This window comes from Mirounga leonina, unplaced genomic scaffold, assembly GCF_011800145.1.
Source record: "Mirounga leonina isolate KUSES-001 unplaced genomic scaffold, KU_Mleo_1.0 Mir_165, whole genome shotgun sequence".
In the NCBI taxonomy this organism is placed as follows: domain Eukaryota; kingdom Metazoa; phylum Chordata; class Mammalia; order Carnivora; family Phocidae; genus Mirounga; species Mirounga leonina.
In genome coordinates, this window is record NW_023270415.1 from 44565951 (window position 1) to 44592195 (window position 26245).

A 26245-nucleotide genomic window follows, 5' to 3' on the forward strand; every position below is an offset into this window, starting at 1 on the left:
CGGTCTGCTTCTGTCCTCCCACTGGCTTCTTGTCTCTATAAGAAGACTTAGAGACAATGTATTACTTTTTGGCCTATGTGTTTTTAAAATGTACTTTACCAGCATAAAAAATGGTATCTATACTGTTCTTTATTGGAGTTATAATTTAAAAAAATAACATTTCTTCTGGGGCATGATTTACATTTTGGTAAATTTTAGCTTCATACTATAGTAAATTAAGTCAAGCATTCATCCATCTGTTTAATTCATTTATGACCACAGCAGTTTTTGAATGCCAATCATACGCCAAGTGCGGGGGGCGGCGGGGGAGGGGGTGTAGGAATAAGAGATAGGCCCTGTTCTCCAGGGGCTCACAGTCTGGTGGGAAGAAGCCAGAATTTAAACAAATTACCACAATCTATTGAGGTAAGTGTTTTAATGAAGGTGTATAAAAGTGCTCCAGGAATAACAAGGGAGGAGCAAGTAAAAGCATGTATTTGTTGCACTAGGTTGGCAAACTCAAGTCGTTAGGGCCTAGAATAATGATAGTGAGTCAAGTGAAGGGCACATGTTATGTCTTGGGGAGTCCTGGGGACTGTAGTGAACAGGTACACCATCCTATCAAAAGAGGCAGCTGCTTCTTGGCTCCGTCCATGAACATGGGGGCCAATGTTGCCCATACTGACTTCTTAGGGAGACAGATTTGTGTCTACAACGTCCAAACTTTTATTTATTTATTTTTTCAGATTTTTAAATGTTTGCAGTCTTTAAATGTTTAATGGTTGTTTTCTTTAAACACCATCATGGCCCAACAAAATAGGTTTCTGGGCATGCCTAGACCACCTTTTCATTTAAATATAAACGGAACTTTGTATTTATAATATGTTCTGCTCTCATTTCTTGGGTAATTCTGCAGCCTGATTTTATGTAGGGGGATGCCAAGATAGGAGATGTTAAGTGACATCGGCCATTCAGAGGATCTGAGAGAATCAGGGCAATTGCCTTTCTTGACCCCACCAGAGAAACTTACTAATTAGACGTAGAGAGCAGGAACTGCCCCATTGGAAACCAGCTGTCGGGTACTTTATTGTTAATGCCAAATGAGCATCTCCTAATGTCTCCTTTGCTTACTTTTCCAGGTGAGACAGGAGAAAAGGTTGAAGCAGAGATGGAGAATGACAAAGGAAGTGAAGGGCCTGGAACAAAAGAAGAAGAAACAGGGGAAGCTGTGGATCTTTCAGCGGCCACATAGATTGGCATGGTTGTAGAAGGATGAATGGACATTGTGTTGTAACAGAGAAAAATAGAGTGAAGTGTGTGGGTACAGATCTTATCTTTCAGTGTCTACGTATTTTATACGAAGAGTGTGGTTATCATGTTCTTGATTACATTGTTCCATAAAACCGCTAAGCTATAAACAGTTTTCTTAGGCACTTAGAATAGTAATACATTTGGGGCGCCTGGGTGGCTCAGTCGTTAAGCGTCTGCCTTCGGCTCAGGTCATGATCCCAGGGTCCTGGGATCGAGCCCCACATCGGGCTCTCTGCTCTGCGGGAAGCCTGCTTCTCCCTCTCCCACTCCCCCTGCTTGTGTTCCTGCTCTCACTATGTCTCTCTCTGTCAAATAAATAAATAAAATCTTTAAAAAAAAAAAAAAGAATAGTAATACATTCAAGCTTACAGCTGCCACAGCCAATAACAAGTAGGGTATAGGATCCCCGGAGGGTGAGGGTGTTTTCTTCATTGTGGTAATAGGTCTATTCAGTTTAGAAAATGAGACCCTAAAAAGAAGGTATAAACCTTAGATATAGGTGGTTGGAGAAAAGAGTTAGCACATTTTAGGGAGCTCATGATGGTAAGGTTACACAGTTATAATTACAATGGGATAAGAATGAACAACAGTGTCAGGGCAAACTATACCTAGTGTTTCTTTCCTGTTGCGGAATTTAAAGCTGGTAGGAACCTTGGAAAGTGTGTCCATCTAGTTACTTTCTCACCTTGAATCTGTCTACTGCCGTAGACTCTTATTTATCATGATGTGTTAAATGTGTTAACAAAATCCTTGTCAAAGGAATGCAATCTCTGGTGCTACTGCAAGATCAGGCGTTTCTATACTGAAAGGCTATACATTTTCCCTGTGCCATTTTGAATTAGCTGTTGATTTTGCACTTACGTGATGGGTTTCAATTGGTGTTATCCTTTTGACTGACATTAAACATATTTTAAATAAATTGACTTTTGGGGCGCCTGGGTGGCTCAGTCGTTAAGCCTCTGCTTTCAGCTCAGGTCATGAGCTCAGGGTCCTGGGATCGAGCCCCACATCGGGCTCCCTGCTCAGCAGGAAGCCTGCTTCTCCCTCTCCCACTTCCCCTACTTGTGTTCCTGCTCTCGCTGTGTCTCTCTCTCTCAAATAAATAAATAAAATCTTTTAAAAAAAATAAATTGACTTTTAAATGTATTTCAGAGGCAACAAACAATAAGAATTAAAACCTAGATTAGTGAGGCGCCTGGGTGGCTCAGTCGGTTCAGTGTCCTACTCTTGATTTTGGCTCAGGTCATGATCTCAGGATTGTAAGATTGAGCCCTGCTTGGGGCTCTAGATGCTGAGCTTAGAGTCTGCTTAAGAGTCTCTCTCTCTCCCTCTCCCCCTGCCCCTCCCCACCCCACCCCTGCACGTGCTCTGTGCATGCTCTCTCTCTCTAAAAACAAACAAAACACCTAGATTAGTTGCCTATGTGAAGTTTATTCCTTGGGTCCTGTTTTTGGTTTTGTTGTTTGTTTTTAATTTACTGTGGTTTAATGTTAGGCTCTAGAGGCAGAAAGAAGCTAAGAAATTAGAATTTAAAAACCATTTATAATATTTCATTAATGTTAAAATGATGCACCACTGAAAGTTACTTTTTAAAAATTCTTCCAAAATTGCCAAGGATTTTGGTGCACAGTTTGGTGAAACTGTGCGTTCTGTTTCGAAGTGCTCACTCTGAGCAGAGATAATCAGTTTTGCCCCAGATTCAAAACACAGAAGTTGGACAAAAGCCTTGAGCTGTTTGTAATGAATTAATAGAGAAACTATCATTGGGGGTGGATTCTCTCATCCTGGGATGCTATATATAGTCCCAGGATTGTAGCCCCGTTTGTGTTCTACTAAGATCATTTCAGTGTTTTCTACAAATAAGTGGGAGGGAAATGGTGAACAAATGATTTGCCAGCTAGCAACCCCAGTAGGGAGTGAATGTTTGCATTTACCAACAGAGGGTGCCAGTTGGAAAGCGAAGAAACTCACAGTCTGACTCCGGAACTCTTGGCCAGAAGTGCCGTGTAGCCAGTCCCCCGGGGGACCCACAGGACAGGAGTATGTGGTCAACCTGTGATCTTGCTGCCTTTTCCATTTTAATTTTGGAGCAAGAACTCCTAACCTAGCTTGGAGCAGTCAAAACACCCATATCCCTCTTAAATGCTTTGTTCCACACTTGGCCTTGAATTAAGAATAAGAATGGCTTTAAAAGGAAATGTTTTTTCCACATTTAACTAATCCAAGAGCATTGGATAGTCATGGCCAAATAACCTTGATAGGGTTTGTATCTGTGCTCTTTAGGAAACTACAAAAGCTTATTAGAGCACCTAACATTACAAACATCTCATTTTTATAAAGATGATTTGGTGACCAGTTGTGAATTGTTTCACAAATGCCAGCAATGTGGACATCATAAAGCCATTCATTAGCTCACCCACATTTGTAAGGTAAAGGGAGAATGATCCTCTTCTTTTTCTCTCCCCACACCAAATAGCCAGGCATGGCTGTGTCTGAAAAGTCGAAAGCATTTGCTCACAAGATATCATTTAATCTAAAACTCTGTCAGCTCCTCTCTTCCTCAGAGTTTATAAAGTTAATGAGCATTTGGTTATACTCGCAAGGTTTTAATTACAGAAACAGAATCAGTGTAATCCTAGAGAGCATCTCACAGGGATGGGATTTCTCTTTTCAGTTGTTACTATCAACAAAAGCTAGGGAACTCCCTGGGATTACTAATCCATGTAGAATCAAATTGGAGGCCATTAGCTTTATTTCAGTAATACCACTCAGCAAATTTATTAGGCAGTATATGAGCTATTGTAACTTCACACCTGTATCATTATTTCTGTGGCTAATGAAAGAAGTCTCCAGACATCAAAGGCAGGCTTTAATGCCTTTTGAAGGTAGAAGAAGGGTACCCCTTCAGTTTAATAATGTGCTATATCAACATGACTAAACATGCTCTTTCTACCCACTACTGGGGAGAGAGATCAGCAAGCCTCACCAGTTTCCACAAAAAGAGTTCTGAGAAACCAGTTAGCGATACTAATTTTTTTAAAATTGAAGTATAGTTGACAAACATAGGGATGTTAACTTTGGTTTGAAATCTGCCTCATTTTTTCTTCTTGTAGAATATAGGTGGTTCTCAAAATTTTCTTAATAAAAGTAACTAGCAAAATATCATTCGTGCTATTATATAAATTTATGAAAAAAGTAATGCATATTATATTGAGTTGATTTATGCAACCCTGATTCCAAACACTTAAAAAGAATTATTCAAGGACAAGAACAGACACTTTCTATGGCAGCTGAACTGTTGGAGAGGGGCTTTGGGTTGGGAGGAGTTTCAGCCCCAGTGCCAAGTAAGAAGTCACAAGGCCCACAAGGTGACAAGTCACAAGGTGACTTTTCTGACCTTCACCACACTCCCAACAGTTCAGTGAGGGGACATACTAACAATTTATTTAAACTATAGATAGTAGGTATTTAGTGGATCAGTACAGACGTGCTTCATGTGTTCTGGATATTCAAGTTTTGTTAAAAAAGTGTTTTAGGTAAAAACACTGGCATTGTCTAGGTACTTGAATGTGACATAGTGATCATTTAGGTGATAATTACAAGGAAGGATTTATTATTAAAATAATCACTTTTTTCTTAGTATGAAACGAATACATGTTCATGGTAGAAATCAGAAAATATAAACTTTAAGAGATGAAATCTAAATGTTACACATAACTGGATGGGAGGGCTTCTTTTTCCTTTTAGTGTTACAAAGTTAGCCAAAGTTCAACTGTTAATAGAGCTTTAAGTCTATTGAACGGCTGAGTGCAGCATTTCTGGGTTTTCCTCATTGGACTCTATGGGGGATAACAGGTTTTAGAGAATGTTCCAACAATCCTTGCTATGTTGGTAAATATTGATTAGTGCTATAGGGAGAGAAGCTGTGCCCAAGTATATTAGCACTTAGCTGACCACAATTTATGATAAATAATTTTTTGGTATCTTAGGGAAAAACACTGAGACTTAATATTTTATTTGGAATTACTTTTAATACTAACTGCTAACCAAATGTTAGAGAAAAGACTGTAAGCTCTTTAGTGGGCAGGGAAGACGCCCTACTGAGCCTAGTATAAATTTGGCACTCGGTAAATATTTGTTGATGACCAATGGTCTTTATTCTTATATAATCTTGATAATTTCCTCAGAACTGAATATTAATTGGCTGTAGAGGAAAATATGGCCAAAATTCTTATAGAATTATTTTGTACTGCTGGTTCAATATTTACAATTCTGATTGAATATGTTATTAGAAATAAAGTGAAAGTTCTTTGTGGTGTATTTTCTATCTGAATTTTTATTACAGAAAGATACAAATTACTTTTGACTCATCGCGTCCTTCCGTAAGAAAAGTATTCTTTAAATTACACCCTCTGTGAAAGGTAAGGAATCTGAAAATAGCATGGAAAGATGGGTGACTCCTTTTAGATACTTCATGATCATTTAGTGATAACACACTTTGAAGAGATTGCCATTTCTGTATGTTTGAAAGACTAACATGAAATAAATGTTCTTTTTCACAAAATCTAGTGATTCTCCTTCAGTGTGGAGAGAAGACTCAACATCCCAACCCAGCCACTGACAAGTTGATCACCTTGGGTACCAGCATTTTATTTCCAGCTCTTTTATTCTAGGGTTTGAATTTGAAGCCATGACCTATTTATAACTATGCCCCTCAGACCCAACCTGGCCTGAGTGTCTAATTTCTTGGCCACAGTGATTGGTTTAAGAATGGGCCCCTAACCTGAGCTGGACCAGTCAGAGCCCTCTCTGGGAAGCTCCCACCAGAGATACCAGAAAATGTCTTAGTGCTGGGGTTAGGGCCTTAGGGGTCTGTATGTCTGGGCCTGCAGCTACTTCCCCTAAGCGACGGGGAGCCAGGAAGTTTCTGGAGTGCACGTGGGTAAATAAAGCCAGCTGTACTCTGGACTTCTCTGCTATACAAGCCTGATGAATTCCTTTCTTTCCACTTATACTAGTTTGAGTTGGGTTTCTGTCACAAGTAAGAGTCTTGATAGTAAAAGTAGAAAGAGGTGGTTTATAAATGAGCTGGAGAAAATATTAAATGTAACAGCAGAAATTAATGATAATGATAATCCTAGAAAGGATCAACAGAGCCCCAAACAATTCTGTACAAAGATTAGTAAAATTGATAAGCTTGTGGGCAAGACTGATTAAAACAAAAACACCCAGAAGCCCAAATAAACCATATTAGATGAAAAGGCACAGATTCAAGAGATTGAAAAAATGCCTACAAATGTGAAAATTACGATGAAGTGTGCAAATTCCACAACAATGTAAATGACTAAAACCGACTGAAGGAAAAACTAGAAGATCTGAATGTTCCTGCTACCATGAAAGAAATCGAATCAGGAGTTTACAATTTTTCCCCAAAGAAAATTACCAAGCCCAAACTGTTTAATAGGTAAATTCTATCAAACATTCAAGGATAGATGTTCACAACCATAAGCTCCTCCACAGGAGGGAAAAGCCAGTCTTACAAATGAACATAAATGTAAAGATCCTAAACAAAATGTATCACTGTAAGTTTGAGGGTATAAAGCATATACATTATAAATATATATGTGTGAGTATATATAATAGACACATATATTGACCAAGTTGAATTATTCTAGGAGAGGTTGGTTCTACATTATAAAAAACTGATCAGTTGTATTTAACCATATTAGCAAGGTGAATGAGAACAATCCTATGATGATGTCATAGTTACAGAAAAAATTCAATTTCAACCACCATTTTGAACTCCAGTGTGACCTCAGTGAGGCATTCCCTTCCCGCTGACCTTTTTAAACTTGTAATCGCCAACACTCTCCAACTCCCCTTGCTTTAGTTTTCCCTACAGCTCTTCACAATCTAACATAATTTTTTGTTCAACTTTTTAAAAATTGTGGTAAAAAATAACAAAATTTACCCTTTTAACTATTCTTAGGCATATAATCCAGTGAATTAAATACATTCACAATGTTGTGTAACTATCACCATATTTCCAAAACTCTTCATCACTCACAGTGGGAACCATGAAGCAAGAGCTCCCCACTACCCTCCACCCAACCCTTGGTAACCTCTACTCATTCCATCACTATGAATTTGCCTAATATATAATTTACCATTTTTCTTATTATCTGTTCACTAGAAGTTAAGCTCCCTGAGGACAAGAATTTTGGGCTCCTTATTTCAAAATTGACAGCACTCACGACAATATCTGGCTTATTAAATATTCATGGAAGGAAGGAGGGAGGGAAGGAAGAAGGGAAGAAAGGACTTTTAGCAAAGTAGGCCTAGAAGGAAACCTTGATCTAGTAAAAGGAGTATATTAACAATCCTATAGCATCACACTCAACAGTGAAATGTTAAAGACATTCCTTTAAAAACAAAACACAATGCAAGTGATTTCACTTTCGTTTTACTTCAGAAACTCGGAAAGGAAAACATTTTGCTTAATGACTCAAACATATACAAGAAGAAATGATAAATGCAAAATTCAGGATATTGGTTTCCTGAGACGCACGGGAAGTGGACAGGATTGGAGCATCACATCAGGTCTTCTACTGCAATAGGAATGTTCTTTTTCTCGAACTGTGTGGTGGAAGCATGCGTGGTCAATATTCCTGTGTATCTACTCAGTATTAAAAGATGTTTAAAAAATTTTGAACCATAATATTGAGTGAAAAAAGCAAATCAAATACATTCAGTACATTATTAATATAAAATTCAAAATCAGGCAAAAGTAAAGGATCATTTGTATGCCTAACTTCTATGTGGCCAAACTAAAAAGCAGAAGAAGAATGATTAACATAAAATTTAGGACTGCAGCTCTCTTTGGGGGAAGCAACAACAATAGGACTGAGAATGGTTTATATAGGGCTCAGAAAGCGTTGGTGGTGGTCCTTTCTTCAGCTGGACTTGGTATTTATTATCTAAACCATGCATAAAAATTATATAGCGTTTTTGATTCATGTAAAATAGCAATAAACTGGTTTTTGCTTAATTTGCTTAATTAAGACTTAAATTCAGGTGTCGTCCTAGACAAATTTCATCACCTGTCAACATTTTCTCCAGCACATTTTGGGGTGGGGGGTGGAATTTGTCCCTTGCTGATTTACCTGTCTTCATATTTTTAGGAGATGCCAGTTAACTATGAGCAACCATTTTAACTGAAAAGGCAACCTTTCAATTTAACACCCTACCACAGACTGCATTGCTACAGTCCTTGAAACATTACAAAGTTTTTTTTCTAGGGCATTTTTATGTACAGTGAGTACCCATTCATACTCCCTCTCCCCACAGCACACAGTCTCCCTGATTATTAACATTTTCACTAATGTGGTACATTTGTTATAACTGATGAACCAACACTGACATTATTAACTGAAATCTCTAGTTTATGGTGGGGTTTACTCTTTGTGTTGTACATTCTATGGTTTGTTGACAAATGCACAATGCCATGCATCTGCCAGGCCAGTGTCCTACAGAAGAGTTTCACTGCCCTAGAAACCTCCAGTGCTTCACCTCTTCATCCCTCCCCTACCTCCTCCACCATTCCCCAAACTCGTGACAACCACTCATCTTTTGACTGTCTCTATAGTTGTGTCTTTTCCAGAATGTCAGAGTTGGGATCATGCTGTGTGTAGCCTCTTCAGACTGGCTTCTTTCACTCAGCAACATGCATTCAAGGTTCATGTCTTTTTTTATGGCCTGACAGCTCATTTCTTCTTATTGCCAAATAATGGAAAGGCTTCAGTGATTATCCTCATCATCACAGCTACGTGCCAGGCATTATTCTAAGTGCTTCATGCATATTAATTTAACACTTGAAACTTTATAAGGTAGGTACTACCAATATCCCCATTTTATAGGTGAAACAGACATTTTACAGAAGAAACAGAACAGAGAGCTTAAATAACTTGCCCGAAGTTATAGAGCTTAGAAACGGTGGAACAAGATTTGAACTCAGGCAGTCTGGCTCTAGAGTCCAGCCCTTAAGCACTATACTATATTGCTTCATGTAAAAATGTCTAAAAGAATTTCCAGTGCCTACTCTTGTTTTATCAACTCACATTCCTATACTCCCCAACTCTGCCTACTTACAGAGTTGTCATACTTACTCTTTGTTAATAAATTTAGTTACCCAAACAGCAGAAACCTTTCTACTTAGCGCATTATTCCATACAATCAATAATTACCCAATACTGCTGAATAGAGGTAGCTCTTTTTGAGCCTTTACTCTATGCTAATGTCTGCAAAGTAATTTTCATATACATTATTTTACTTCATCCTTATGACATCCCTTTGAGGAGGTGCAATTCTTATCTCTCAGGAAACTGAGGCTTAAGAGCTTAAATAACTAGCTGAAGGTAATTGAGCTAATAAGTGGTAGATGTGGGCCTCGAACCCCACTGGGATTACTCCAAAGCCTGTGCTCTAAAAACTGTTGTCTTAGCTGCCTCTAAAAGCATCTTTTAGTTGACTGAGCTTTCCAAATTAACATGACATTTCTACAATAAGCTGAAACATTTATGAAACAACTCAGAAGTGGGTCACCAAATTATCTTTATATAAGTGGGATGCTTGTAATGTTCAATGCTCTAACAAGCTCTTGTATCCCCAAGAATGGCAGGTGTATGTGTAAGAACGTTATGGCTGCACTGCTGTAATATGATACTCTTGAAAACACCGACTTTTTTGGAGGAGTGGTTAAGTCACCTGACGCATATCTTCTCAGAAGGATAACCTGCGACCGTTTTAGAAATGAGGCAGGCCTCTATGTATATATATGGAAGATCTTCAAGACAGAAGACAGCAATCTGTAGAGTAATATACACAGTTCCATTTATGTAAACAAGCCAAAACCAACCTGGATGATCAAGTATGTAAAGAACAGAAAACTGCTGGTTATGCTCAAAACTCTCAGCAGTGCTTCTCTTTGGGGAGGTAAATGGAATGGAGAGTGAGTGAAGGCTACTTCTACTCCTAAATCTATATACTTCTGTGTTGGAATTTATCCTACAGCAAGGAGGTATTCATGTAGTAGTTGTCTAAATTAAAAGATTTTAAAGGATCAGACACAAAATGATTACACATAGCCTTATTACAACAGTGTAGAAATATACAAAGTCAAAATTAAGTTTTGAGAAAAAAATAGTTGGGGTTTTAACTTCATGGTCTCTCCCCACCACCCCCCACCACCATCAGGTAATGTGCTTTAATGTACAAATTAAACTGTTAAAAAATAAGTGAACAGGGCGCCTGGGTGGCTCAGTTGGTTAAGCGACTGACTTCAGCTCAGGTCATGATCCCGGAGTCCTGGGATCGAGTCCCACATCGGGCTCCCGGCTAAGCAGGGAGCCTGCTTCTCCCTCTGACCCTATCCCCTCTCATGCTGTTTCTCTCTCTCAAATAAATAAATAAATAAAATCTTTAAAAAAAAAAAAATAAGTGAACAGAATCACACCAAGGAAAATCTGCATGTCTATTTTATTTCCATTAGAAAAATATTATCTATTAAGATTGTGGTCCACTTCCTTCTCCTTTACCTCTACCATTCAAATTTCAGTACTTTAATTTTACTCAAGTAAAAGCAGAATTATATAACTGACAAGAGAACTAAGTATTTCACGTCATTAAATTAAGAGCATTTAACTGAATTACAAGTGCTCTTAATTATTTATCAGGAAGAGTAACAACTCCTCTCTCCTATGATTTATTTCCCTTTACTTTCATTTATTTGCATAAGTATGTAATGAACGTCTCTTTCCCCACATCCAGGAACATGAGTGTGCGTGTGATTTATTACACCAGTAACTGGAGTTGTCATCTGATCCCCAATTCATGCTTCATTCCCCTTATTATATGGTATTTCCATAATGACCTCAAATGTTTAAGTCATTCATAAACTTTCCAACGTCAGCTGTAAAAATTAAGATGTTAATTTGAAGACATTGTTAAAATTCCAGACTAAATAACGCTGGACCCACTTATAGCGACGCTGTTGTGAGAGGTCCTTGGACAGCGACTGCCTCAATCTCCACATGGCCTCCCTGCGAGGAAAATAATCAAGCAACGGTTAGGTAATTTTTTACGAATGAAGAGAGCTCTAGAATACCTACTACTAAAACATACAACTGATAGCAATACAGCATTGTTAACATTACATTTTTCAAAGAAGGGAAGGATGGGGAAGCATTCACTGGCAGGCTCCCGTGTCAGACACAGTTGAGTGCATTAGCTCACAGGATTCTCTCGGCAGCTCTAGGGGACAGCGTGCTCTCCTCAATCCGGAGAACGATATATGTGGAAGCTTGGAGAGGTGGTTTTCACCTGCCCCAGGACACTGCGCTAAATGGCAGAGGTTCAAACCCATGTTTTGCGATTCCAAGTTCAGAGCTCCTTCCACTACACTCAATACCTTAGTTAAGTTTGGGAATACTGACCATTCCGAGTAACAACTGGTTAAAACAATAAACATACCACTCATAGAAGATAAATTTTCTTTACAGGGAAGTCAGTAGGCTGCTTTTTTGTAGGCAGGAATACTGTGCTGCTAGGAGCTTCTCATCACATTTGAATACCACAATATCAATGGTGAGAAAATATGTGGGCCACTGGTTTTGAGATTATTTTTCTAATGGAAGTCTGGATGTTTCATTAGGCACGTGAAATTTTTTATTGCAGAGCTCACTACCCTGGCTCAGGGTATAGTCTCTAAATATGTGAAAAGAATATAGCTAGTATTTTACTTTCTCTTACAATTTAAGTCCCTCTGATTCTGTTGTGTTCATGTTCATGTGTGGCCTTGACTTTTAATTTTCTTAATTTTTAAGACAAATTAAAAAAATTTCTGAAGTTTCTTAATCCCCCCCCCCCCCCCCCCCCCCCCCCCAGCATATAATATTGGGTATTTCCTTTTAGTCTTTAAGATCCTGGAAAGCAGAGATTATTTCTTTTTTTTTTCTTTAAAAAATTTCCTGCCAAAGTGCTTAGTTTGTTATACTCAGAAAACAACGTAGAAATTTACAATCGTGTACATTAGTCACTTTAAAGTGTACTTACTTTGGGCAAAGCAGCAACCTGGTAAGCAGCTCTTGCAGGAAAACTACCCTTGAAATCTAAAAGAATTTCATTTTAGTTTTCAGACACTGTATTTAGTTTTCAGTCAATCAAGACTCTGGTAAGTGCTTCACAGATCTGTCCATTCTTAGATATAAGCAACACTAAGAAAAGCTCACATTCATATTTGTTTGATAAAATATTTTGCCATAGGATTCCTATGATATTGAATACTTTTTAAAAATGTCTTAGCTTTCAGGAAAAAATTGAAAATACATGCTTTTGAGACTTCGATCTTGTTTGATATGAATGGGGTTTTATGTTTGGAGCAATATTTATTATGGTATGAACTCATTTAAGCATTCCAACAACCCTATAAAGCTTTATCCCCATTTTGCATATGAGGAAACCAAAGCATAAAAATGTTAACCAGCTAATGATTCTGAGAGCCTGAACAGAGATGGTGTTGAGGCCATATCACAGCAGTAAAAAATACAATCTTTGTGTTAAAAAAATTATTAGGAGGGCTTAAAAAACCTGAGAAGTGTGTAACAATATTAAGCTTTAGGAAAATGAATTCATAGGGTTGTAGTATATTATCCTAGGGAATACCATAGAAATGTCTTGGATCTTTTTCATGGGGGTCACTGTATGTTCTCAATCAGACTATTCTTTTAGGACAGGATCTATGGCCATTTCTTTAGCAGCTCCTATCACTCTTAATTCATAATGGACACTCAATAAGGTTAATAGATTCATTTCTTGTTAAAATGGAATACAGTAATAAAGCCAAATTACTTACACTGCTTGTAGACTTCATTGACAGTGTTGAAGTCATTCATGTCAGCCAGCAAAACAGTTGTTTTTACCACTAGAAGACGTATACATTGTTATTAGGTTTAGCTGTTTGGTCTCACCCAAAATATTACTTAGAAAAACATGTGGTTCTGTGACTGTCTTGATTAAAATGGGACTGAAATTAAAACAACTTTCAAAAGCAATGATGATATGGCATGATGTATTACTGGATGCTGAATGTTCTTCAAAAAGACCACAGAAACATCAAACAGAAATGTGAAGGCATATCAAGTTGCTCACCATTAGTGAAGTCACAGCTTGCAGCTTTCAGAATTTCACCCAAGTTTGTAAGAGCCTATGAAGCAAGGCAAGAAAGGCCTAAGGCACTGATGTTATAGTAAAGTTTTAATTCAACTCAATTAAGCAATTTTTGCTAATACCCCATTGAATAGCTTATGTTGCAGAAAAATTCTCCTTTTCTAGGCAATTCTACTCTTTCTAGGCCACCTCCATATAAGTGAATTGCTTCTTGGCTTTAGTTTAATGGAAATGAATCTTTTTGAAATATAGTGAGACCTTGTCTCCTTTTGTGAGTAAGAGACTGGACTGACGTCTCTTCTTCAGTGCTAGAGTGTGTGGAGTTCTCAGCCGACGTCCACTCAGCTGAAACAGAGAAAGCTCCTGGAGTTCCTAACCCTCTATCACTTGGAGGATAAGTATGAGCCTGTGAGCATTGAAATATGTTTTCTTTTAAAGCAATAATTGATTTTAAAGAGTACTTTTAGCTTTTTCTCAAAAAATAGTATTAGTAAACTAGGTATATGCTTGACACTCTGGCCTTTGGAAAAACATCGGTTTTTACTCATTCCTTAACGTATTATTTTTTCAATTCATTATTCCTCTCCACTTTACTGGTCACATTATAATATTTGATATTTTTATGTTTAGAAAACAGTTCACCTTCTAAATAGGTAACATACAGATATGGCAAAAAATTCAAAAGCTATAAAGAAGCAAATCCAGTGCAAAGATGTCTCCCCCCTGGACTGCCCTTCCCCCGTTTCCTTCAGAGGGGACCACTGTTTCTGCTTCCTTCTATATCCTGTGGAGACAGTTGATGCTCATACCAGCATGAATATGCACACCCGCACACGTGCACAGACACACACACACACACACACAAAGATGGTAGCATACTGTGCAAGCTGTTCTGCATCTTGGTTTTATCACGTTAACAATTAACCTTGGGGGATTTTTCTGCATTAATTCAATTGTACGGCTCTAGCATGATTTATTTCACTAGTTCCTTATGGACGGACATTTAGGTTGTTTCTGTCTTTGGATAATACAAATGACTTGGCGAATGCATAAAATTATAATTTAATTCTATTTATTGGATTAGAATTGTACTCCCCATTCTTATTTAAAAAGAAAAAACCTACTACACGTAATCTTCAATAGTTCTTACTAACAAATGTTGACTTTTACTTTTGTGGTGTTTTTTTTGCGGGTCAGTGGCCCTGATAAGAAATTTCCCAATCCAGGGACGCCTGGGTGGCTCAGTTGCTTAAGTGTCTGCCTTCGGCTCAGGTCATGATCCCAAGGTCCTGGGATCGAGCCCCGAGCCCGCTTTTCCCTCTGCCTGTCGCTTCCCCCTGCTTGTGCTCTCTCTTTCTCTGACAAATAAATAAAATCTTTAAAAAAAAAAAAAAAAAAGAAATTTTTCCAATCCATGTAGAAATGACAAGATGCTATCTGGTTTCAATAATTTAACTGAGAGTTAAGTAATTTTATTGAGATAATGGACATCTAATATTTTATCAGTTTTAGGTATATAACATGACGATTTGGTAATATGTATATACTGAGTGAATATCCAATAATTCAGGTTTGAAGTCACCTTGGAAGGTAGACTTTTTTTTTTTGCTTGTTAAATGATTCCTCAAATTTTGAACTTTCTACTGACATAAAACCGTCTTAAACTAATCAGTATGTAACTCTAAAAGCATTTATCTGATAATCTCTATAAAAAAATCAGCCAAGTAGATTCTTAATACCCCCCAGTATTAAAAAACAGTCAAGAAGGGAACTCCAAATGTGAAAAATGACTTACTTGCTTGGCTTCTTCTGCCACCCCTCCTGGCACAAGCTGACCACTTGCAGGGTCCATGCCTAGCTGTCCTGAAATGTAAACGGTCCTGTCGACTAACACGGCTTGACTGCAACAAACAGAAATTCAGTGTATATAAAAGATATAAAATACAAAATTCAATGCTAAAAGATCTCTTTGCTAAGACACAAAAAGCACAAAATGTAAAATAAAAGACTTAATAATTGGACTTCATTCAAATTTAAAAACTTGCTTTTCTAAAGAGATCTTTAAGAAAATGAAAACATAGGTCACAGGTTGGGAGAAAATATTTGCAGAACATATATCTAACAAAGAACTTGCATCCAGAATATATGAAGAACTCTTATAACTCAAAAACAGGAAGATAAACAACCCAATAAAAAATGGGCAAGTGACTGAACAGGTATTTCATAAAAGAAGACATATGAAGAACTAGGGAGTACATGAAAGATGCTCAACATCACTCATTAGAAAAATGTAAAGCAAAACCTAATAGATACCACTACACACAATAAGATGTCACCGATAATAGTAAGTACTGGTGAAGATGGGAAGCAACCAGAACCCTATACATTGTTGGTGGGAATGCAAAAACAGTACACACTTTGGAAAAGAGTTTGCAAGTTTCTTAAAAACTTAAACATACGCTTAACATGCAACCCAGCAATTTCTTTCCTAGGAACTACCTAAAAGAAATGAAGATATATGTCCAAAGACCTTACATGAATATTCAGAACAGCATTATTCATGACAGCAAAAAAGAAAAACAAAAAATAAAAAAAAAATCCACTGATAGATCCAACTAAAGACTACATATTATTTGATTCCACTTATATGAAATTCTAGAAAAGACAGAATAGCAGCAGAAAGTAGATTAGTGGCTTCCTGGGTCAGTGGTCACTGACCACAAATGTACGGTATGAGGGAATTTTTTGGGGGGGTGATGGAAATGTGCCAAAACTTGACTGTGGTGGCAGGCACATGGCTCTAGACATTTACAAAAATTCATAGTAGTCTACACTTAAAAGTGGGTGAATTTTAATGTAACTTACACCTCAACAGAGCTGTAAAATAACAGAAATGAAATGCCAAGAGCACTCTAAGAAAAGGAGTTATGATTCTCAGACAAGATTTCATCTGGGAGGTTACACCTCATTTCTGCAAAGTGCTTGCTTTTGGAAATGACTTGTAATGAGGATACTAAATTTCAGAATTAGGATAAAAATCACAAGAAACAGAATAAGCCACATCAAGACCTGAAAAAAAGCCAAACAAATCAATTCAATTTTTTTTTTCCTTTTTTTTCCTTTTTGGATAAAGAAAACCCCTCTGTCTCTCTTTTTAATTGTGGTCAAATATATTTACCATTTTAACCATTTTTAGGTACACAATTCAGTGGCAGTAAGTGCCACCATTTTTAAAATGTTGATAAAGAAACCTTAGTAGCAGTTTAAATTCAGAAGTAAAATTTGTTTTACCATTTCCATGCTTATTTAGAAGCAGCATCTTCTCATTTCTAATTTTACATTTCTAATACTACATTCTCATTTCTAATCTTTTAGTTCCCTATAGTGTTTTCCAATATGCTCTAAGCTTTCCTTTTATTTCATGTTTCCCCTGATTTTCCTGACCATGTTTTTTCTTTATTATATATATATTTTTTTTTTAGGCAAGCTCTGTGCTTGAACTCATGACCCTAAGATTAAGAGACACATGCCCTAGTGACCGAGCCAGCCAGGTGCCCCTATAATTTTTTCTTAATAATTTTTTGAATAAGAGAACATTCACATGGTTAAAAAATCTAGACACTATCCAAAGAATCTCAGTGAAAAATCTCTTCCTTTCTTTCCTCCTGCTCCATTTCCAGTCCCTACAGATAACCAATGCTTTTCTTTACATATTCTTCCAAAGTTTTTTCATGCATATATGAATAAAAATGAATATATTATCTTCTGCCTGTTTTATACAACATGTAGTATACTAAACATCTTTTTTTTATACAACATGTAGTATATTAAACACTCCTCTACATTTTGCTTTGTTCACTCAACAATATATCCTGATCTTCCCATAACTGTATGCAGGATGCATCCTTATTCTTTTAACAGTTGTGTAGTATTTCACTGCATGGACATACTTTAACTAGTTACCTTTAATCCCAGCATTTTGTTATTGTAAACAAAACTACACCGAAAACCATCACACAATTTTCCCTGGGCAAGTAACTAAGCCTTTTTTTCATCTGAACCTCAGAGGAGCTTTTTCTATACCATGTACAGGATCTTGCCTCACATCATAGCTCGGTCTGTTCTTATACTACCTCTGGGGTGTGCCAGACTGTAAACTCCCTGAACACAGGAGCTGTGTCTTAGTGTCTCCAGCTGCACAGGGTTGAGGTGACTTCTTGCACGTAGTGGGCACACAGTAACTTCTTGTTGATGTTTTGCTCTCTAAAGGCTTACTAGCTTAAATGACTGGCTGTCAGTAAAGAATCTTCTTAGCAGGACCTACTGGCTTATTGTGTGGGCTTTGGAGAGTGGAACAGGGTAGATTTAAACTTGGTAATAGGATTTAGAAAGTCTAGAAATTCTTCTCAACTATCTGGCTTTCACCCTGGCCCAGAAACAGGTAACTATTGAGTTTATTAATGTGTAAGCTTTCCTCAGGTTGAAAAGCATCATCAGCTAACAAGGTTTCTTATTAACTGTCCTGTGTAGAACTAGGCTACTCTGGGCCCTTTGCAAAGTAACTTCAGCTCTCTCCATACATGAAACAGTTTAAGCCCATATGCATTACGATTGGTCAAAAAATTTGTGATACTAAAAAGGAATTCATTTATTCTCCGAAAATTCACAGACGTCTAAGACTATCTGAACTATGTGAGTTATCTCTTAATAGATTAGTAAAGAGATTGTTCACAAAGATAATTAAATAGTTGACCCTTCCTGATCATGGCATCCTACTACCCACTGACAAGTCATTAGACTCCAGAAAATTTAAAAGTATACTGTTCTATTTCCAGGTCATAGGGTAATAACACTTTCAAAAGCATCTCAGTAATAATTCTCAAATTGTAATCTACGCCACATGGACTATCACTTCCAAATTTCATGACTATTTGGGTAGTGCGCTAGCAAAATGAAAAGCAATGCAATATTGTGATGTTGACATCTCTCAAGGTTCTGTCCTGAGGTATTCCTGAAATGTGCTAAGCTGATTAGCTAATTGGTGACAACACCCCAGCCATCAAAATGCCAGGGACTGAAAGTTCAACACATTTGAATTCATCCTGGAGGAGACCCAGAATTTTCAAAAACTGTGCTCACTACAAACTCCATGCACAAAAATTGGTTTCCAAATGGTTCTTCAAACATATCCTATTAACTTTATCAGGATATGGATAGTTAGTTGGGAGTGTCATTTTCTTCAAGATAAAATATTGAAAATTAGCACCATTTTTAGTGGCCTTGTATGATCTCTGGATACAAAGAAGCACAAGAGGACAATGTGTCCTAGAAAGTCTCCACACAGTGAAGCTGGTTGATGTTTTGTCTTTTATTATATTGGTATATACATTTGATTTCCTTCTTTTTTTCTTGCAGCTTTATAAAGATAGTTGATTCCGAGTCACCCAGGAATATTAGTGTCATACTTGCTATCTTGAACAAAGTACACACTTGAGGAAGGTGTATGCTCTAGGGTCTATAATCACTTTGTGTTTGTTTCCGGTAGGAGTTGCTTCTGCTCTGAAGTAAAACCACTGAGTGACTGAGGAGGAGGGATCAGGGCAGAGGAGGAAAAAGATTACTGATTTTTACTTTTATTGTAATACCCCCTTAACTATTCTTAATGTCTTCCCCAAATAATTATGAGTACTCTTAAAAGAAATCTGATCATGTCACTTCCTCTTCAAAAACATTTGAAGACTCCTCAGTGCATACAAAATAAAGTTTATGCTCTCCAGTTTAGATAGTTGGGAATGATCACAATCTAGACTTTGCTAAAAGCTAATTTTTAGCAAGAGGCAAAACAGCAATTCAGATTCAAAGTCCAACTCTGAAAACCAGTTGTAGGTCACAAGCAAACTGAATCACAGTAAGGAAAGGACTCCTTTTTCAATTCTCTTTGAGTTCTTCCATGGCAGGAGACAGCAAACTAAATGATGAAGATTGAGCTCTAGAGCTCTGCCTAGGTTCAAATTCTGTCACATCCCATCTTGGTGGTTGACATTGGGCGAATTATTTAACCACGTGTATATCAATTTCTTCATCTGAAAAATAAGTACTGTCATAATAACTGTGTACATAAAGCACTAAGGCACCTAAAACAGTGCCTTGTTCTAAGTGAGCATCAATAAATGTTAGCAGTTATGACATCAATCCTCTGATTACATGAAGGAGAAAAGATATCAATTTTAGAAAACAAAGAAATCTATCAGTTTTAACAAAGAGAGCTGGCCTTGGGTTCTGAGCCAACTGTAGCAGCTTCCTAGGATTTAATTATACTTTTTATTTAATTGAGCTTATTTTTTTCCTGTTACCTTCCACTGGGTTGTCTTCTATTGAGAGTACTGCTGTAAAATTTCCTTTTTAAATTTGTTAAAGTGAGCCTGCTTAAATAAAAGTGTTAATTATGACATAGGTGGTACACAGATTTGGCAAATGAAAAAAAAAAAGAGTCGTAGTTGGATTACTAAAACTTCCTCCAAAAAATCTTTATGCCATGTATTTTTCCACAATTATGCCTCAAGTCATTCCCTCTGACTTCCTGCTTAATTCCTTAACAAAGTAATTTAAAAATCACTTTATAACAGTACTATACAGATGGCAAACACAACCTTCAAAACCCAGCTCAAGTACTACCTCTTGCAGGAGCCCTCCTAGATCTTTTTCTTCCTCTGCCCCAAGTTACATCAATTTCTTTCTTCTCCTCTTTTGCCATCCCTCACCCCGCTGACCCTTTACTCCCACTGCATTTTGTTTCTAACCCTGCTATAGTAATTATTGTTCTGCATCTGTGTTATTTTTCATGGCATTGTGGTACAGAGGAAAAAACTAGGGCTTGTTCAAATCAAGCTCTGCCACTTATGGACGGTCTGACCTTGGACAAGTTCACTTTCAGCTTGAGTCTTCCTTTTGTAAAATGAGGATGGGACTTAGAGAAGATTAGTTGTCATAGCATGCACGAAATGAAAGTTTCTTTTTCTTTCCCCCACATGCCTGAATGTCTTTCACACTGCATTAATTCTTACACGTTTTTTGTAGCCTCTGCAGTGCTTGGCATATAGTAGGTACTCAATATATGTCTATCATAGTTGAAGTGTTTCAGTTGTAGTTTTCCATTTGTGGTTATTTTAATAGTAAACAGATACTATATTTTAAAAAGGGAGAATGAGAAAAGGTTTACATGGTATACTTTAGTGAAGAATTTAAAATAACAAAAATTATATTATGGGAAAAAGGTCTCCAAGAATGCATAGGGTAAGATCTAATAGTTTTAAAGCTGAGACGTTTTAAGGAGAAAAAAAAAAAGAATTTTTTAAAAAAAATTTTTTAAAGATTTTATTTATTTATTTGACTCAGAGAGAGAGACAGCTGGAGAGGGAACACAAGCAGGGGGAGTGGGAGAGGGAGAAGCAGGCTTCCCGCGGAGCAGGGAACCCGATGCGGGGCTCTATCTCAGGACCCTGGGATCATGACCTGAGCCGAAGGCAGACGCTTAACGACTGAGCCACCCAGGCGCCCCAAAAAAAGGATTTTTAAAAAAGAAATTAACCTTTTTATATTTGCAGCAGTTCTGACGAGTGGAAATGCATGTACACAGGGTAGACTTTCTGGCCAGTATACATATATTTAGCTAAAGCATGTTGAGGCCATCTTAGGAAATGATTTTTGTTGATTTGTATTTGACTTCATTAGTGGGAAATGAGGATGGGCAATGAATTCATAAACATCCCAATGCATTTCTATACGGACTGTAAAACTCAGTGCCTTGGGTAGATGAGCATCTATTTGCTAAGCATTTCTGTGAAAAGAATTCAGCTCTCTCCAGATGGACACCCACATCTGTTCATGGAATTTACTCCTTTGAATTAAGAGAGGGTTAGACCAAACATTATGCTAAAATGGAAGAAGTCAGTCACAAAGGACCACATATTGTAGGATTCCATTTACAGGAGAAGTCCAGAACAGGCAAATCCACAGAAACTGAAAATAGATTAGTGGTTGCCAGGGGTTAGGGGAAAAGAATGGGGAATGACTGCTAATGGGTATGGGATTTCTTTTGGAGGTGATTAAAATATTCTGAGATTATATAGTGGTGATGGCTGCCCTATTTTGTGAGTATAATAAAAAAATCACTGAATTGTACACTTTGAAGGGGTGAATTTTATGGGTGTGTTAATTCTATCTTGATAAAATGGTTACCAAAAAGAATACAAAACCTGACCCCTTATGGCAGGCGAAGCGCTCTGGCCCTCCGGGTCCGGGGCAGTCCCTGGGAGCACAGGCTCCCGCTCTATGGGTCTCCGGGTGCTTGGACCCTTTCCCGGGTTGTTTCCCGGGTTGTTTCCCGAGTTCAGCGAGTTTGAGTAGGTTGGACCGGATGAAGCCCGAGGCCCGCCCCAGCTCTGACCCGGAGTGGCTCCAGCGCCGGACCCCCGACCCCACATGCCCAGCGTCCGTCCGCGCTCCCCCACGCCTCGTTACCTGTAGGGACCAATGGCCCCTGGGGCTTTCGCAGTGCTGATCACCTTTCTGATCAGAGACGCCATGGCTAACCCTTTTATCGTGCTGCCCCTCCAAGAGAAGAACCCCGTACACTGCCTCTGCTAGCGTCTCACCAGACCAACCAGTCCGGGTAGTAACTCTTCTCCCGGAGCGAGTTCGCTCGGCATTCTGGGAGTTGTAGTCTCAGCCAGGTTCCCGGCCACGTGGAGGCCGCGACTGCGCTGGCGCATGCGCCCTGCAGATTGCTCGCCGCACACGTCTCCACGGAGAGGGCTGTCGCAGAGCCTTGTCATTCTGACTCGGGGAGCCCTGGATTCCTCCCTCAGAGCCTCTGGCAGGTAGGTCGTGAGGGGCTGGTTTCCCCCAGGGTCCGCGAGTTAGGGGGGAGTATGTGACGGCCCCGCGCGGGCCCACCTGTCCGGCTCTCCTCCCAGTCTTCCGTCGCTCAGACCCCGCTGACCTCCTCCTCCCTGGCAGCCTGGGCCCCGCTTGCCGCCCCGCGCCTCCTTCGGCCCCTGAGCTCGAGCCCCCTGCGTTTGTCATTTCCCCGTGTTGTCCCGCCGGGCGGACGCCGTCCTCGGAATGGGCTTGCGCCCCCGTCCTGCCAGGCGCTCTGAAGGAATGAGTTGGGTCATTAAGGGGACCACGCTGAGATCTGGGCGTCGTCCACCTCCGCCCCTCCCATGTCCCCATTCATGAGTGCTCCTCCGGCTTCAGAAGGTCTCTACGCATTCCCCTTAGATCTGAACCGAGCCCTAGTGACTGGGATCTGATTTCGAAAAGGAAGATAGAAGATGGCTGGTCTCTTGGCAGATAGTCATGCCGTGTCAGAAGGAGTGGTACTTGGCCAAATATTTCTCATTCCGTAAATAAATGCATTATAAGCACGCTTCACTCCATTTATGCTGGCAGGTTTACATTCAACAAATATATGTTGAGCCCAATTTGTGCAAGGCACATCGCTAGGTGCTGGAGGGACAACCGTGAAAAAGACAGGTAGGATTCCTGCCGTGCCCTGCTTCTAAAACGTAATGTAAGAAAATCCTCATTATTCCTTCTCATTTGTCCTACATACTGCAAAGGTTTGGTTTTCCTACTTCCTGCTCAAGAGCCTTTAGAGCTTTTTCATTGGTTTGGGGCTTTAAGCATGTAATAAAATAGAACTTCCAGTCTGGTTTCCCTGGCCTACTCATCCCACTCAAGTCATCCAGAGTCCTCACTCCTGAAATCACACAGAAGATTCCTGAATACTCTTTCTTCCCTATCCAAATTCCACACAGCTGAAATCCTATTTTCTCATTGACTTTCCCTGTGGATCCACATTTTCTCTTCTTACTCAGCTTCCTATTGTGCTATACTGCAAAATTCAGTCTTTTAATGTGTGTTGTCTTGTTCTCTAATTGTTTTGTGTCTTAAAAATAGTGAATAGAGCCAGACTGCCTGGTTTGACTCCCAGCACACTTACAATCTTATTGGCCTTGGTCAGGTTATGTTACCTCTCTGTGCCTCAGTTTCTTCATTTATAAAATGGGGGTAGTACTAGTACCTTCCTCATAGAGTCTTTGAGAATTGAATGAATAAGGCATGTAGACTAGTGCTTGACACATAAAGTTCTCCATAAATGTTAGCTGTTTAAGACAACCAAATTCTTTAAGGAAAGAGGCCACAACCTTGTGCTGCTTTTGTATACACACAGCCTAAAACTAATGAGCAAGAATAGATCCCAAAAGGTTGTTAAATTTGATTAAACTGGACAATTAGGAGATGCTTTTTATTACAAAGTAATTCACCATGTGCTTCTTTAAGGAGTTCTCTTGGGGCATTACAAATAATTTAACTTGTGTAAAATATTTCTTGTGAAACAAGATACCTGTATTCTTTTTTAATAAGATTTTATTTATTTATTTATTTATTTATTTATTTGAGAGAGAGGGAGAGAGCGAGCGTGTGTGTAAGTGGGGGGTGGAGCAGAGGGAGAGGGACAAGCAGACTCCGCACTGAGCATGGAGCCAGGTGAGGGGCTTCATCCCACGATTCTGAGATCATGACCTGAGCTGAAACCGAGTTGGACACTTAACCAACTAAGCCACCTAGGTGCCCCAAGGTACCGGTATTCTTAAGGCAGATTTTGTATCAAGTCTAAATCACCAACTTCTTAGATCTGGAAGAAATCAGAGATCATCTGGTTAATTCCCAGGTTGTCAAACTGGAGTCCATTATAAAGGAGTGAAAATGGTCAACCAGGTGATAGTAAGCTGTGTGAGAAAACATATGTCCAATTTATTTGAAGATTTTGGGGAAAACAGTTTTATAAAGCCTGGCACATATTTAGTGCTTGTTAAAGCTAAATGAGTAAATGTGGAAACACAAAAATTGAGTAATATAGTGAAACTCACCCGATTGTTCAGGTAAGAGTTAAGATTTCTTCTGGAAGCTATTTTTAAGCAAAATCTTCAGACCTCATAAGAGTATAGTCTATATTCATTCTCTTCTGCTGCTAGAACTATTTGAGGACCACCGCTAGTTCAGTCTGCTAATTTTTTAGTCTGGTATCAAAGCTTACCCCAATCTCCGAGTCCCAGCCTGCTCCTGGCCTATTCTAGTGCTGAGTAGACCAGAGTTCCCAGGTAGTGCTCTGATTGCTGGGTAAGTTCTGATTCAAGCAGATAATAGTAGGTGAACTAAATTGTTCTGTAAAACCATTCTGAATGGTTCTTAATGCAGACTGATCTGAACCATGTCATTCACTAGCTGACTAGTTCTGCAGAACTTCATTTACTTCATATATATATATATATATATATTTTTTTTTTAAGTGCAAAATGGTGGTTTTATTAAACAAGGGGGCAGGACCCATGGGCAGAAAGAGCTGCTGCCCCCCACGCCCAATCCCACCCCACACCCACACCCACCACCCCCCATATATTTTTTAAATTTAAAAAGTGGTTTTTGGTGTACATGTAGTTGTCCTTTATTTAGGTGAAAGCAGAATGGAATGAGAAGGTGAAATGACGTAATCTCTGTTATTTCAATCTGCCTCCTCTGGCCGGCTCAGTTTTATCTTCTCCTCTCTCTTCTCACTCTTTTTGAGAATAATAGCTACCGTTAAATCAAGCCCTTAGTTTTTGCAAAGCGCCATGCTCAGTATGTTATGTACATTACTTTATTCTCACAGCAACCTTGTGATGATTCCCATTTATAGAGGAGGGGACTGAGGCTCAAAGAGGGAAAGTAACTTTCCTACGATTATGTAACTAAAAAGTGTTAAGGAAGGTATTTGATCCAGGTGTTTCTAACTCCAAAGGAAGGGTTCTTAAATACTACACAACACTGGTTACTCTTAATTTTGAATGAAGCCCAGCATTGGGAAAGAGGTAAGTGAATGGGTGGTAGTTCATTCAATGGCATTCAGTAGGAGTGGTGCAATTCTTGATGTGGCAGTCTGTTAGTTTGTGCAGGTGTTTTGGTTGGCATAATGAGCGGGGTAACACTGCTGAAATTTATCGGGCGGGGCCCAGGGATGTCAGACATGCTGGAGTGTGCAGGAAAGTCCCACAGTAGCCTAATACCTGTTTTACATAAGAGCACAAAATATCAGTTACATGGTTTTAATATACACTGAATTTTCAAGGAATGCAATAAATCAAAACAAGACTGTACTCCCTCCCCCTCTCCTCCTCTTGCTGCTTTACCGAGGGGTGTCCGCTAGTTTGGAAAACTACGTCACCAGTGGCCTTGCTGCCTTCTCTTTGAGGCACAGGTACAACCCACTGTACTACTCTACCTCTGGAGCTGTTGCGTTCGTGGTAATTCTCTGTATAGGTGCCCGTAAAGACTAGTGTAAAAATACTGAAATGCTTTGAGAACGGCTTGGCTCTGCTACTCTGAGCTTCCTTCCTTTGCACAGGATTCTTTTTTTTTTTTTTTTTAAGATTTTATTTATTTATTTGAGAGAGAGAGAAAACATGAGATGGGGAGGGTCAGAGGGAGAAGCAGACTCCCCGCCGAGCAGGGAGCCCGACGCGGGTCTCGATCCTGGGACTCCAGGATTATGACCTGAGCCGAAGGCAGTTGCTTAACCGACTGAGCCACCCAGGCACCCCTAAAATAGAAGTTTTGCTGGGAAAATCTCAATAATAGACCACTAAGTTCCAATAATGTTTTGCTTTTTTTTTTTTTAAGATCTTATTTA

The 26245-nt window shown here is 38.9% G+C and overlaps 3 protein-coding genes across 8 annotated transcripts in view; 2 read left to right on the forward strand and 1 right to left on the reverse strand.

Moving 5' to 3' along the window:
* ERICH5 (glutamate rich 5) overlaps positions 1-2366 on the forward strand; it is a 30652-nt gene extending 28286 nt beyond the window's left edge. For all 3 annotated transcript variants that reach the window (XM_035011593.1, XM_035011592.1, XM_035011594.1), the window contains one exon: positions 1119-2366. In XM_035011593.1, the coding sequence (XP_034867484.1) occupies positions 1119-1231 (113 nt within the window). In that variant the 3' untranslated portion in view covers positions 1232-2366. The remainder of the gene's footprint in view (positions 1-1118) is intronic.
* Positions 2367-10805: 8439 nt separating this feature from the next.
* RIDA (reactive intermediate imine deaminase A homolog) lies at positions 10806-22215 on the reverse strand. The gene is made up of 6 exons (XM_035011599.1): positions 22033-22215; positions 15308-15413; positions 13495-13549; positions 13199-13267; positions 12400-12455; positions 10806-11387 (listed from the first exon to the last, which is right to left on the reverse strand). Exons 1-6 carry the CDS (start codon positions 22095-22097, stop codon positions 11325-11327), a joined length of 414 nt encoding a protein of 137 aa, XP_034867490.1. The 5' UTR covers positions 22098-22215; the 3' UTR covers positions 10806-11324.
* A 66-nt stretch (positions 22216-22281) lies between these two features.
* The window catches only part of POP1 (POP1 homolog, ribonuclease P/MRP subunit), a 37419-nt gene continuing 33455 nt past the window's right edge, over positions 22282-26245 (forward strand). For 2 of the 4 annotated variants that reach the window (XM_035011595.1, XM_035011596.1), the window contains exon 1: positions 22282-22391. In XM_035011595.1, coding sequence (XP_034867486.1) covers positions 22282-22391 — 110 coding nt within the window. The remainder of the gene's footprint in view (positions 22392-26245) is intronic. The other 2 variants (XM_035011597.1, XM_035011598.1) reach the window with 1 other exon arrangement.